This window comes from Mandrillus leucophaeus, unplaced genomic scaffold (genome assembly GCF_000951045.1).
Source record: "Mandrillus leucophaeus isolate KB7577 unplaced genomic scaffold, Mleu.le_1.0 Scaffold36, whole genome shotgun sequence".
Lineage (NCBI taxonomy): Eukaryota > Metazoa > Chordata > Mammalia > Primates > Cercopithecidae > Mandrillus > Mandrillus leucophaeus.
This window is the reverse complement of record NW_012103809.1, coordinates 4,655,671-4,671,268: the sequence shown is the minus strand read 5'-3', so window position 1 is coordinate 4,671,268 and position 15,598 is coordinate 4,655,671. Positions and strand designations below refer to the sequence as shown.

General features: G+C 39.1%; 1 protein-coding gene across 1 annotated transcript in view; it reads right to left on the bottom strand.

Annotated features, from left to right (window-relative positions):
* Nucleotides 1-2,302: 2,302 nt before the first annotated feature.
* Nucleotides 2,303-15,598, bottom strand: part of SMIM13 (small integral membrane protein 13) — a 45,431-nt gene continuing 32,135 nt past the window's right edge. The window contains exon 2 of the mRNA XM_011989657.1: nt 2,303-6,610. Within this exon, the coding sequence (XP_011845047.1) occupies nt 6,411-6,610 (200 nt within the window). The 3' untranslated portion in view covers nt 2,303-6,410. The remainder of the gene's footprint in view (nt 6,611-15,598) is intronic.

Below are 15,598 nucleotides of genomic sequence, written 5' to 3'. Positions count from 1 at the left end.
GGAGGGCACCTGTAATCCCAGTTGCTTGGGAGGCTGAGGCAGGAGAAATCACTTGAACCTGGGAGGCAGAGGTTGCAGTGAGCCAAGATCGTGCCACTGCACTCCAGCCTGGGAGACAGAGTGAGACTCCACCTCAAAAAATAAAAAAAATTAAAAAATAAAAAAAAGGAGCCCATCCCTTTTTATGGTGACATTAACCCATTCACGAGGTCAGAGCCCTCATGACCTGAAAACCTCCCATTAGGCCCCACCTCCCAACCCTATTGCATTAAGTTTCCAACACATGAATTTTTGGAGGGAACAAAAACATTCACACCATAGCAGTGTCACCTTGGGTCTCTTCTTGTTCCACTCCGTGCCCTGGGGAATCCTATTTTTGCGTACAGCTTCAAATGCATACACATAGTGATAACACTGAGTCTGTGTTTTCAATCCATGTCCCTCATACTATTTGTACAACTGGTTATTTCTGTCTACTTAATATCCTATAAGCACCTCAAATTCAAATATGGTATGCCCAAAACTGGACTTCTATCTTCCATCCCCCTACACCCAATCCCAAACCTACTTCTCTTCCTGTATGTATCCCTCCATGTTATCAACTGCTAAATGTTGAAATCATCCTTCATTTCTCCTTCTCCTTCATAATCTAATCGCAAGTCCTATTGATTTTTCGTATCCTCAGATTTCCCATGGTCATTGCTCCTTTCGTCTGCCATTAGTTTTGTTTTCTTGCTTGGACCAGTTAAGACATCCTGTTTCCACTGTGCCTCTAACCAGTCCTCCTCCTCGCAGTGAGCACGAGCAACTAGTGCAGGTGCCTGAAGATTAGTTGACTACTCAACGTATGTTAATTAAGCAAAATCAGTGCTCTCTGTTTAAAACATTTTAGTACTCTCTGTACCATATGACATGAACTTCAAAGCCTTTGCCACTGCACACGAAGTCTTTTTGTAACTTAGACTGTGTATCTCTATTGTCAAAACAGTGGACCCCCATCCCCACCCCCTGACACTTGCATTCTCTGTTTCAGGAATGACCAACTCTCTATAGTTCTCCAAGCAAGGCACCTTCCCGTGACACTGCCTGTGCACATTATTTTATCTAGATCCTCATCCTCTCCTTGGAAAACTCCAACTCCTTTAAGATTCTTAGTGAAGCTTTTGCTGTTCTTCCCTCCTTCCTCCTCTAACCCCCACAAAGTTCTCTGTAAACAGCATCATTCTTACAATTCAGCTGAAGTACTTACACAAGATAAACTAATGCACTTGTAGAGATGCCCAGGGAGTGGGGGCCAGGATGAGGAAAGAGCATTCTCAAAGCTCCCCCAGAACATTCCTCTTCCATTTTCAGGAAGCTCCTTCCTCCTTTTAAGAAACACCAGACATAACAGACCTTAAGATCAGTCTTCCAAGTCCCTAACATGGCCCCCAAGTCATAGTTTAACTGTAGCCATCATGTGGAAAATATTAGTGGCCATTCTCAGGTTCACATCATACTCTAAAATGAGTCACTCTTCTCAGATTCCCCTTTTCTATGGCTGTATTTGGTGTCATTGCTCAGAACTACCTCAGCTAATCTCCATCCCAAACTTCCTATCATACACGTCACATTCATTTTATCTTCAATCCCTATCCCTTTCCTTTCACCCAGTTTACCAGTGCCTTACTCATCTGACTTCTCTCATGACGCAGCCCAAATTCCAGGGCCAATCTCCAGCAATCTCTAATGACCTTGCCCTTCAGACACACCTGCCTTGCAAAATCCAACCCTAGCACAATCCACTTCTTCCCATCCTACATTCTTGACAGCTGAGCACTCCTGGAGAAGTCACAACTTGCCCCAGCCAATGAAATTCACGGCTTTCTATCTCAACTGCATTCTCAAAGAAACTCCTCCATCTTTTTACTTGGCTTTGATGAGCTTCCTCAATATTCCCGGTGGTTAATATTAACAAAAATGTGAAACATGATCTATGGCAAACAGGTTAACAAAACAACCTTGAGGGTGTTGAATACAGCATGGGAAGAAAACAAAAAGTTAAATAAGGTAAATGTAATAATGTAGCTCTAACACTATATATGTGTGTGTGTGTGTGTGTCCTTTAATGCTATATATATGTCCTAAGTCATTTACTTTCATGGCACTAAGAAATATTACTGCTATCCTCTTATTCTTCTAGATTTGTAGTTTGAAAAATGGGGTGAAGCGTTGACCATTAGTAAGAATGGCTGCTTTCAAATCCCTTTATGTCCACGGCACCCTTCATACTTAGCATCCTTTATCCATCAGAGACACACAATTTTTGTTGTATTCATTTTAATTTATTCTATGCAGTTTAAAGTGAAAGTTAAAACATCATACAAACCACAGAAGCTTTATAGTACTGACCAGTTTTAAAACAAAAACAGTGAATGATCATTTACATACATTCCTCATCTTTAATTTTACATCGTTATATATACAAAGGTACTATGAAAACACGTAATTCTAATTCTTTATAAACCTATTGTCAAGCAGCAAGATGGCAATGCATCACAGCAGAGCACAGAATGTTTCCTTCAAGGAACCACAGCAGCAGTATTTGGTGAATGGTTATGCATAGAACCAACTTGGAGGATCATGTTAAACATTCCCCGTAAAACAGGTAGCACATGTACACCAACAAATGAAAAAGGTAACTTTAACTGCCATAAGATAAAATGTTACTCTTTACACTTTAAGTTAAAAACTATAGGACACTTTAGAAGCAGACAATACAAGGTGCTTTAGTTCTAGACTTCACAACAGAACACTATTCCATTAGTCGCTTGAGAGTCCATAACCTCTGAGGACTGCTCAGTGGCTTTTTAAAGTCAACCTCAAATGTAAAAGCACTTAAAGTTTACCAGTCAAAATCTAGTTATATCAGTTACATTACAACATACTACTTGAGAAAACTGACTTTTAAAAAAGACTGCATCGTTGACTAATTTCAAAAATTGTTGCTCTTAAAAGTAAAAATGTACCACTTTCAAATCTTTCAACACGTTTTAAGATATCATATTTTGTGAATCCATTACTTTATATATTCCAAACCTTCAGCAAAATAAAATTAAAATGGCTGTTAAACCTAATATCGAAAGAAATGGGTCTGCATGTCTGTGAGGTGGCTGCCCACCACAGAGCAATATACTTGTTTCAACTATGAAAATATCACTACAAAATCCATCAAGTGATGGAAATATCAAAAACCTCATTTAACAGCACTACACAAATATTTAGTATTTTTGGCATTTAAATCAGAGCAACACAACCAATGCAATTGGTACAGGCAATTTTCACAAAAAGTTTCAAAGGCAAAACATTTGGAAATGAATGGCTGATTGGGAAGGAAATAAAACCACCTACCAGAGTCCTCAATTTTAGAATTAATCTTCAAAGGATGGCATGCTGATTACCGTCATCCTTTGTGAGGGATTAGACAAGATTCTAAATCATGTATTTTTAATGCTTATACACTTTTAAGCTCTAAAATTAAACACAGGCTAGTCCACCTCCCACTGAGACTGAAAATGTAGTTGTGATGCAGTTCTGACAAGTTTAGCTACAAAAGCACTAAAACAGGAAAAGAAACACTATAGCACATAAATAATTACGTGTTAACTATCTTGCCTTTCTTAGTGGCATTAAGAAATATGTACCATGGTAAGTGTGTTGTGAGGTGCACGAAGAGAACAGAGTTCTAAACAAAGGATTTTATAGATCTTCATATTGGCATCAGTGATGTTTCTTTACCCTCCCTAAGTGAGAGGCTAAGAGCTAACTAGTATGCTTTTAGGTGTATTTCACAAGTTAAATAGAGTATTTCTTAAAATTACATAAAATAAGACATGCTTAAAGCATAAATGTCAATAAATAATGCCAACATATATACCTCTACAAAGGTTAACCTGTATTAATTTGGGCATGACCCTTGTAGATTTCGGGGGGAGAGTTACATCAGCCATCAATTCTTTAATAGTGACATAACAGGAAGCTCACCAGCTACTTTAAGCTTTCCAGCAACTATTATCTAAACCTTAGGTATCCACCATAAAACAGAATCCATAGTTCAAAACATTAGACTATGAAAAATCTATATTTAAATATCCTCCCAGTACCAAAAAGTTTTGGGGGCATTTTTTTTTCTAATAATCATTTTAAGACGATATTTAGCTAGTAGGAAGCATTAAAATTAATGCTTGAAACCGTCACTGTTTTGTTATGCCCTAGAGTCACATAAAAATAGAAAATTGTATCTAATACAGACATGAAGACAGAAAGACTGTGCCTCGCTCTCAGCAGCTAGGAAATCTTCCCCTAGCAAACACATAAAACTAAAGTAATGTTCTGTGAATTCCCTTTTAGTATCTCCAAGAGCTACAATATAGCAAAGAACTGTTCATCACAAATATTGGGACAGAGCCAGTGAACTGTTAAACAAAACTCTAAGCAAGAAGTATGAGGTATCAAACATAACAACACACCATCATAAAATAGAGGTTAAATATTTTGTGATGACTAGTCCTTAATAAAGGTTAAAAAAAAAAACATAAAAAGAACTTGGATTAATCAAATAAGTTGGCTTTGCATTTCATTCTTGTACAAAGCAGGTAACACTAAACAGGAAGGTTGTTTAATTCACATCTCTCCTCCCTGGTAAACACTCAGTCCAGAGTTCAGTTAAGACAAACATGGAAACCTGGCAAGAGAGTCATTTTACAGCTAAGCGGGTATTTTCACCCACTACTGTTTTCCTCAATACGCATTACCTTTGAGGTCTTGTCAACGAATTGCTGTTTGTGAAGAAGTGTTTTTCTCCACAACACATTCCTTTAGCATAAAGTCCTCCTATACAAAGGGAGTAACTAATCCCACTCTTCCTAAAGTAGAAGATAGTTCTTAGATTCCTAAGTTACTACTCTAAAATATCGAATAGGTAAAGTTACCTGCCCCCCTCCCCCGCCCCAGAAATGTGTTTCACACAGAATAACAAGTTTAACATTATGAGTCAGAATCAAATTCCTCAATAAATAACTGCTATCTTAAAAAGAAAAATAAATGTACAAGCTACCATTTTTAATTTAACCTAAGATACTACCAATTGTTAAGATGCACCATATGTATCACTAAGAAAAAACACTGCCCATTAAACTATGACACAATGCTTTCATATCACAGAAAACATTTATTTTATATTTATTGAAACAGCACTTTGAGTTAAACAGATTTTTATCACATCAATCTTGTGCATATGTAAAGAAAATGTGTGAAATAAATTGGTTAAGTTATAATTATAACTTCATATTCTGAATCCAACTCCTCTGAATCACTTTTCAAACCACAGTCATTGATGTCTGCGTTTTTCCACATAACGTCTCTCCCGGTGTTGTCAAGAGTACTGGTTATGCAGCACTTCTTGAAAGAGTGCTCCAACACTGTCTTCTGTTTAATGGCAGTGGGGAGCTTGGGACAAAATGATGTTTGATGCCTTAACGACAGTCCTGCTCGGCGCATGAATCGGTCACACCAGCCTCTTGTGGCTTTGAATTTTGTTTCATCAATTCCCAGGGTTTTGGCAATTTCTCCTGCCTTCAATTGCATTGCTTGGCGTGTGATAGGCAATCCTTTTGCACGTGTCTCACTGACGAAATGTAGTACAGCTTCGTCTACTTGTGGGTATCTACCTTTCTTAGGTCCCGTAAAACATTTTGTTGTTGCTTTGCAGGAAAATATGGAATTGCGATCATTTCTCCAGCGACGAATATTTGCTTCACTAATATCAAATGTACGCCCCGCTGCTCTGTTTCCATGTTTTTCTGCATACACAATAACTTTTCGTTTCAATGCTGAATCATAGTGTAATCTTTTTGAAGACATTTTAAAATGTCAGTTAAACCTGACACATTTGATACCAACAAAACACATGTTGGTTAAAGGGATGACACGATGACAAGCTGTAAATTCGCACATGCACACAGTAGGAGAATTACATGACTATCACCTGGTTGACAGTAATGAGATGCATCCCAATTTCAGACAAGTTAAAGTGGGAAGAAAAATGTACATTTTAGAGCTAACAAAATATGGTTTTTCAAGCCTTTAATGTTTACCAGATCTGCAGCAGTGCAAGAAAATAAGCCCAAAAGCCAAGGAATAAGAGTATAAGTAGAAAGCTAGTGAAATAAAAGATTATCTTTAAGATGAAATGTATAATAGTCCAATTTGGTTTTAATTCCCTTTATTTTTATATGGCTTACATGTAAATCTTTTTTAAAATTGGACTTAAAATCCAATACAAATGTTCTTCAGTCATTAGTAACTTTCAAAGCCAAGTCATTAAAAGACAGAAGCTGGCAACTGCCTTTTCATCCTTCACGAGTATACGACTATGTCTGGGGTCTGTGGCCTTCATCAGCAGGTGCCCTCCTTTGGCGAGCAGATCTGATTCTGTGTGAAGAGGAGGAAGTGTCTTCTTCAGTTTCAGACCCTGAAGGCTCATGATCTCCCTCTTGGGATCCTGTGTCTCCCACCAGTTCCCGGAGAAACTTGAATTTTGATAAAAAAAGATGCCATACAAAATACCAACCTATAGAGAAAGACAAAAACATTAAGAAAAGTTATTACACACAATGTTATCAATTCAGAACGTTACAGTTAATGGGGAGGTATATTACAAAATAATATATAAAAATATACATAATTACAAATATATAATGATATAACAAACATTTTTTGTATGAGGAATAAGGATAAACTCTGGGATTACAGTAATGGCAAAAACAGTCTCTACCCTCATAGAATCTAGAATTCGGGCTGAGTCCATCTACAGTAAAATCAAAATGAGTTTATGATATCTAAGTAAAAGTGTTACTTATATTAAAATCAAATTTTTGAGAGCATTTTTCTGGGAAAGAAAATTCACTTTGCCATTTACTTGGACTTTCATATCTCGGTGCTATTTATTTACTAAAAGCAAGTTTGTTTCAATCAGAATCTATATGGCCTTAAATAGCAGAACTTAACAGCACTATGATGAAAACTACTCAGTCAGGACCAAGCTATCCTTAAGTTTCTGGAAATAATTTTCAAAGAAAATATGTTTTCTTAAATTATATGATGAAAGACTAAAGCCACAGCACCAATATCTTAGATTCAAGGTGTTTAAAACACAGATTTTAAAAATACAATATTTTCATGTCAATGTCATTAGAAAGTATGACTAATTCTCTTTTAACAACAACAACAAAAAAAAACAAGTCTTGTTTTTGCAAGGAGTAGTAAGGTTTTTAAATGTTCACTAATAAGGAACAAACAATCAATAAAGGAACACACAGGTGAAAACCTCTGAACCTATGCTTGGTTGCTCTAAAATGTTAAGAGCATAAAATAAACTAAATTAACCATCCTAACAATGTTTTTCATGTTCATGTGTTTTCTTGATGCTGTCTACTTTAAAGACTCCGGTTGCATAGAATAGAAATGAAACATAGCATATAGCATATTTTGTGAAAACAAAATAAAACCAGCTTTTCTTGCCCAGTGTTAATCCAGGCCAAGATAAATGGATACGTAAGGGGAGTTTCTAATTTTACTTGTTTTTTTCTTACAATCTCTGGAAAAAAATTACTATAAACCCCTTGACACTAAAGACAAACTTCAGAGATTTAATCAATTTCTCAAGTTTTTGCTTTAAGCTTCGGTGCTGAGTGTTAACTGAACCAAACCATAAATATTTTCTGGTCAACTGTGTGTTTGAGTAAAGCACCCAACTTTGTAAAATATTATTTTAATGATATTCCAAATTAGCATCTTCTCTCTTTACCCAAAATTCTGTGTAAAACAGGCAGAGCAAATTAGTGGAAAGAACACTGAGGAAGGAGTCAGGAGTTCCAGTTCTGACAGAAGATTCACAAAGCTACAGCGAGGAATTGAATGAGAAGGTCTCAAAAGGGCTGAGGTACCTGGCATTAGGCATTTTCTAAAACGCTCAATTTGGTTGTCCTTAGGCAGTGGAATCTGAGGTAACTTTTGTTGGGTTTTTAAATTGAGATGTAATTCACATACCATAAAATTCATCCTTTTAAAGTATACAATTCAGTGTTTTTTAGTATATCCACAAGATTGTACAACCAGCACCACTACTGAAGTCCAAAATGTTTTCATCAACCCCAACAGAAACCTCATACCCATTAACAGTCACTCCCCACCCCTGCTCCTACTAGCCCCTGGCAACCACTAATCTACTTTCTGTCTCTATGGATTTGCCTATTCTGAACATGTCATGTTAATGGAATCATACAATACGTGGCCTCTGTGTCTGGTTTTTCAAACTCAGCCCATGTTCCCAACGTGTGTCCACTGTGTTGTAAGCATCAGCACTTCATTCTTTTTATGGTTGAATAATATTCCATTTTATGTACATATTACATTCTGTTTAAGAATTTATCAATTGATAGACATTTATAAGTTTCTACTTTTGGCTATTATAGGAAACAAAGTTGCCACTTTTTGACTGCAATGAATATTTGTGTACAAGTTTCTCCATGGACCTATGTTCTTATTTATCTTGGTTGTATCTATCTAGAAGGGAATTGCTGGGTCATATGGTAACTCTGTGTTTAAACACTTGGAAACTGCAAAGCTGCTACAACACTTTACATTCCCACCTGCAATGTATGAGGTTCCAATTTCTCTACATCTTCACCAACACTTTTTATTGTCCATCTTTTTTATTACAGGACTCCTAGCAGGCATGATGGTATATCATGAAGCTTTGATTTGCATTTCCCTCATGACTAATGATGTTCGGTATCTTTTCATGTTCTTATTAGCCCTCTATTATCTACTTTGGAGAAATATCTATTCATTTCTTTTGCCCAGTTTTTACATTTAGTTGCTTTTTATTATTGAGTTGTAAGAGTTCTTAGTATATGCTAGATATTAGATGCTTATCAGGTATATGATTTGCAAATATTTTCTCCCATTCTGTGGGCCGGCTTTTCACTATCTTGAAAAAGTCCTTTGAAGCACAAAAGTTTTTAAGGAAGCCTAATGCATCATTTTTTCCTTTGTTTGCTTGTACTTTGAATGGCGTATCTAGGAAACCACTGACCAATCCTACATCATGAAGATTTACATCTATGTAGTTCTTCTAAGAGTTTATAGTTTTGCTCTTAGATGTAAGTATTTAATCCACTTTTGTTAATTTTGGTGTAAGAAAGGGGTCCAAATTCATCCTTTTGCATGCGGAAATCAAGCTGTTTCAGGATCATTTGTTGAGAAGATTATTTTCCTCCACCATTACATAATGTTGGCACCTTTGTCAAAAAGCAATTGTTCATAAATGTTACAGTTTATTTCTGGATTCTCAATTCCATCCCATTAACCTGTATATGCCTATCATTATTCTAGTCCCATACCATGTTGGTTACAGTAGCTTTATATTAAGTTTAAAAATCAGGAAATTTGAGTCCATCAACATTCCTTTTCAAGACTGTTTTGACTATTCTGAGTCATTTCCATGGGAATTTTAGAATCATTTTGTCGATATAAGTTTTTTTTTAAAAAAAAAGGCACCAAGAATTTTGATAGGGACTGCATTTAATCTGTAGATCAATTTGGACACCTACCTTGTTTTTTTAAAAAAATATATTTCTCTGTACTTACCAAATTTTTCCACAATGAACACACATGGCTTTGGTAATTGGGATAAATAAGAAAGAAACCAGTAAGTACATCATGAATACTCTGTAGACTTATATTTTGTAAATACCTCAATGCCATTAATTAGCCTAAATTAACAAGGTCAGTTGACTTCAACAGATACTAAGGAAAACTTCTCTTAACTCTTAGGTTAGACTCGAAAATATAACCTAAAAGCTAAAAGAACTCACTTGATCAGGGTTTTGTGCTAAACAGATAATACAGTGGTAAATTTACTATCAGAAAATTATAATCTTGCTAAAAACTGATGCTCTTGATTTTATTAAAGCCAAAGATTCCAACGGTGGCTACAATGTATAAAATGACCATAAAGAGGAGAGAGGAAATCCTTTGCCTGGAAAGACTATGATAAACGGCCTCACCATTGGGGTTCCCACCATAAAGTACTATAGTGCTCTTGGGATGGTTAAGAAAGAGTAAGTCTCTCAGCATGGAAATCTACAAGATAAGGAACTAAGGACCACTGTAGCTTTCAGAGGCTTGGGATAGAAGAGCATTCAGCTAGATCACAGACTCTTCCCAATTTTAGTAAGAGGAATCAAAAAAATTTTTTTGGTAATCACTGTCAGCAACCAATGTAAGGGATTCAATCTCAAGTCAAAATTCAGAACCAGAATGTGGTGTCAATGAGAACAATTCCAGAGTTTGGAGAAGCAAGTTATGGCTACTATGTCCACTCACCACTCCCCTCCCCACCCTGGCCAGCTGAACCACTCCAACTCCACACTGCTGTAATTTTTATCCTCAAATCTGGAGAGAGGTAAGCTTGAACAGTATGCATTTTTCTCCCAATTCTGTCTGGGTATAGGCTGTGTGAGGGCTGGGGGGAAACATGCAGTAGTGACACTGTTTCTCACAAAACACTGTGAGGTATGGAATTCCCCTAATATAACTATGGAGTTCATCTACTGGGCAGCCAAAAAGAACAAACACCCAGTTGTTTTGTTTTTCTTACAATGACTACTGTAATGATAGGTTGGGAGTACAAAGGAAAGAGATAAATTGTAGTTTAGATAAGAACTGCAGTAAATTCACTAAACTGAGGAAAGTTCAACAAGTTGTCCTCCAAGCAAAATGACTAAGTTCTTACAGAGGTATAATTCTGGGGAGAGACAGGAGGAACACAGGAAGGGGGGTGTTTCCATATCATAATACTTAGGACTAGTAAGATCTGATGCTTCTACCACAGGCTGTTTATCAAAGAGTGTTCATAGTCTGAACAAAGGATGAGACTAAAAATGCTGGGTAGTTTGAATGGGAAAACAACACATGACACATCTGTTTTGAGGAAAAAAACCATTATTAAAGCCCCAATGAAAATATAACAGGAAAAGTATGACTGAGCAAAGAATAAACTAAGAGAGGTATTACTGTGCCAGATACAACTGCCAATAAGCTATTCAACTGCTATGTTAGACATGACAATACTAATAACTAGGAGGAATCACACTACCTGACTTAAAAATATACCACAAACTATAGTAACCAACACATCATGGTACTAACATAAAAACAGACACACAGACAAATGGAACAGAATAGAGAATCCAGAAATAAATCCATATATTAACAGCCAACTGATTTGACACACCCACCAAGAACATTCAAGTTCCTCAAAAAACTAAAAATAGATTTACCATATGATCCAACAATGCTTCTGTTGGTTTATATATCCAAAAGAAAGGAAATCGGTATATTCAAGAGATATTTGCATACATGCTCATGTTTATTGCAGAACTATTCACAATAGCAAAATACGAAATCAACCTAAGTGCCAGCAATGGATAAATGGATAAAGAAAATGTGGCACAGATATACAACAGAATACTATTCCACCATAAAGAATGTGTCCTGTCATTTGCAGCAACATGGATGGAGCTGGAGGTTATTATGTTAAGTGAAATAAGTCAGACACAGAAAGACAAATATCACATCATCTCACTCATACGTGGCAGCTAAAAACGATCTTACAGAGCTAGAGTAGAGTGATGGTTATTGGAGTCCGGGAAGTGTTGAGGTGGGGAAGGGATGAAGAGAGGTTGATTAGTGGGTACAAAAATACAATTAGAGAGGAGGAAGGAAGAGCAAGATGGCCAAACAGAAGCCTCTAGTGACCAACGTCCCTGTAGCAATGCCAAACTGAACAACTATCCACACAGAAAAGCACCTTCATAAAAATCAAAAATCAGGTGAATGATCACAGTACCTGGTTTTAACATCATACTAATAAAAGAGGTACTGAAGAGGAAAGATAGTCTCGAAATGCCTACGCTACCCTCCCTCCTCTGTCAGCAGCAGTCACATGGCATGGAAAGAGAATCTGTATGCCTGGGGGAGGGAGAGCACAGTGATTATGGGACTCTGTCGTGTCACAGGAGAAAGCAAGACAGGACAGAACTCAGTCTGCACCCACATAGGGAGCAGTTAGACCAGTCCTAACCATAGGGGAATTGCCCACCCCAGCAACTGGAACCTGAGTTCCAGCAAGCCCTACCACCATGGGCTAAAGTGCTCTGGGGACCTCAATAAACTTGAAAGGGAGTCTAAGTCACAAGGACTAAAATTCCTGGACAAGTCCTGGTGCTGTGCTGGGAGCCAGTGGACTTAGGGAGCACACGACCTAGTGAGACACCACCTGGGGCAACCAAAGGAGTGCTTGCATTACCACCCCTCAACTACAAGCAGTACAGCTCGCAGGTCTGGGGGAGACTTCTTCCCTCTGTCTGAGGAGAGAGGAGAGGAGAGAGTCAAGAGGACTTGGTCTTACAACTTGGTTATCAGCTTAGCCATACTAGAACAGGGTACCAAGCAGAGTCGTGAGATTGCCATTCCGGGCCCTGGCTCCCAGCTGACATGTCCAGATACACCCTGGGCCAGATGGGAATCTGCTGCCTTGAATGGAAGGACCTGCTCCTAGCAGGATTCACTGCCTGCTTAGTACACAGCCCCTGGAACCTAAATAGTCAACAGTGGTAGCCAAACAGTACTTACTGAGGGCCTTGAGTGAGACTCAGAGCCATGTTGGCCTCAGATGTGACCTAGCACATTCTGAGCTGTGGTGGCTATGGGGAGAAACTCTTACTCAAGGAAAGGAGAGAAAAGAGTGAAGAGAACTTTGTCTTGCAGCTTGGGTACCAGCTCGGCTACAGTGGGACAGAACACTAAGCAGCCTCCTGGTGTCCTCAGTTCCAGGTCTTGGCTCCTAGATGGCATTTCTGGACCTGCCCTGGGCCAGAGGGAAGTCCACTGTCCTGAAGGAGAGACTAAGTCATGACAGCATTCACCACAAGCTAACTAAGTGATATGGTTTGGCTGTGTCCCCACCCAAATCTCACCACAAGCTAACTGAGTGACATGGTTTGGCTGTGTCCCCACACAAATCTCTTTTGGAATTGTACTCCCATAATTGCCACATGTTGTGGGAGGGACCCAGTGGGAGATAATTGAATCATAGGGGGCAGTTTCCTCCATACTGTTCTCCTGGTAGTGAATAAGTCTCACAAGATCTGACGGTTTTATCAGGGGTTTCCACTTTTGCGTCTTCCTCATTCTCTCTTTGGCTGCTGCCATCCATGTAAGATGGGATTTGCTCCTTCTTGCCTTCCGCCATAATTGTGAGGCTTCCCCAGCCACATGGAACTGTAAATCCAATTAAACCTCTTTATTTTGTAAATTGCCCGATCTCAGGTATGTCTTTATCAGCAGCATGAAAGGGGACTAATACACTGAGCCTTGAGTGAACACTGGTGGTTGGAAGACAGTAGTCCCTGTGGGCCTAGGGCAGTTGTGGCCACAAGGAAACAGTTCTCTGAGGACAGGGAAGACTGGGAGGGGTTTTGTCTTGCAGCTTCAGTGCCAGCTTAGCTGCAGTAGAACAGAGAGCACCAGGTAAATCTGTAAGTTTCCCAACTCCTGGCCCTGGCTCCCAAACAGCTAGCGGGGAACTCACCCCACCCTAATGGGAAGGACACAAGCCTGACTGGATTCACCACCTGCTGACTGTAGAGCCCTTGGGTTTTGAGCAAACGTAAGTGGTAGCCAGGCAGTGGTCACCATGAGCCTCAATGAAGACCCACTGTTATGCTGGCTTCGAGTCTGACTCAGCACAGTCCCAGCTGTGGTGGCCACAGGGGTGACTGTGTTACCCCTTCCCCAGCTCCAGGCAGCTCAGCACAGACAGAGATTCCATTTATTTTGTTAAAAGTAAGGGAAAAGAACAAGAGTTTCCGCTTGCTAACCCAGAGAATTCTTCTGGATCTTACCCAAGACAACCAAGGTGGTGCCTCTACAAGTCTGTAAGAGCCACAGCATAACTGGGCTTGGGATGCCTCCTAATGCAGACATGGCTACAGTGAACAAAGACTTAGATCACAATGCCCAAGTCCCTTCAAATACTTGGAAAGCATTCCCAAGAAGGATAGGTACAAAGAAGCCCAGATTGTGAAGACTACAATAAACACGTAATTCTGCAATGCCCAGACACCAATAAACATTCAGAAGCATCAAGACCATCCAGGAAAACACGACCTCACCAAATGAACTCATTAAGGAACCAGAGACCACTCCCAGAGATATGTGACCTTTCAGAGAGAGGATTCAAAATAGCTGTTCTGAGGAGGCTCAACAAAATTAAAGATAACAGAATGAATTTGAATCCTATCAGATAAATTTAACAAAAAGATTGAAATAATTTTTTAAAATCAAGTAGAAATTCTGGAGCTAAAAACTTCAACTGAAATACTGAAGAATGCATCAGAGCCTCTCAACAGCAGAACTGATCAAGCAGAAGAAAATTAGTGACCTTGAAGACAGGCTATTTGAAAATACGCAGCCAGGGCTGGGCGCCATGGCTCGCGCCTATAATCTCAGCACTTTGGGAGGCCGAGGCAGGCGGATCACGAGGCCAGAAGTTCGAGACCAGCCTGGCCAACATAGTGAAACCCCATCTCTACTAAAAATACAAAAATTAGCTGGGCATGGTGGCGTGCACCTGTAGTAGTCCCAGCTACTCGGGAGGCTGAGGCAGGAGAATCGCTTGAACGCGGGAGGCGGAGGTTGTGGTGAGCCAAGATTGCGCCACTATGCCAGCCAGGGCAACAGGGCGAGACTCCATTTCAAAATAAATAAAATAAATGAAAATATGCAGTCAGAGGAGACAAAAGAAAAAAGAAGTACATCTACAAGATCTAGAGAACAGCCTCAGAAGGGCTAATCTAAGAATTATAGGCCTTAAAGAGGAGGTAGAGAGATTAGGGTACAAAGTTATTTAAAGAGTAACAGAGAACTTCTCAAACCTAGAGAACGGTATCAATACTCAAGTACAAGAAAGTTACAGAACACCAAGCAGATTTAACCCAAAGAAGACTACCTCAAGGCATTTAATAATCAAACTCCCAAAGGTAAAGGACAAAGAAAGGATACTGAAGGCAGCAAGAGAAAAGAAACAAATAAGATACTCAGAAGCTTGAACATGTCTGGCAGTCAACCTCTCCGTGGAAACCCCAGGAGAAAGTGGCAAGGCATTTTTTTTTTCTTTTTTTTTTTTTTTTTTTTTTTTTACACAGGGTCTCACTCTGTCACCCAGGCTGGAGTCTGGATTGCAATGGCATGATCTCAGCTCACTGCAACCTCTACTTCCCAGGTTCAAGCAACTCTCCTGCTTCAGCCTCCCAGGTGGCTGAGATTACAGGTGTGCACTATCACGCCCAGCTAATTTTTGTATTTTTAGTAGACACGGGGTTTCACCATGTTGGCCAGGCTGGTCTCAAACTCCTTACTTCAAGGGATCCACCCATCTTGGCCTCCCAAAGTGCTGGAATTACAAGCGTGAGCCACCACACCAGGCTTTTTT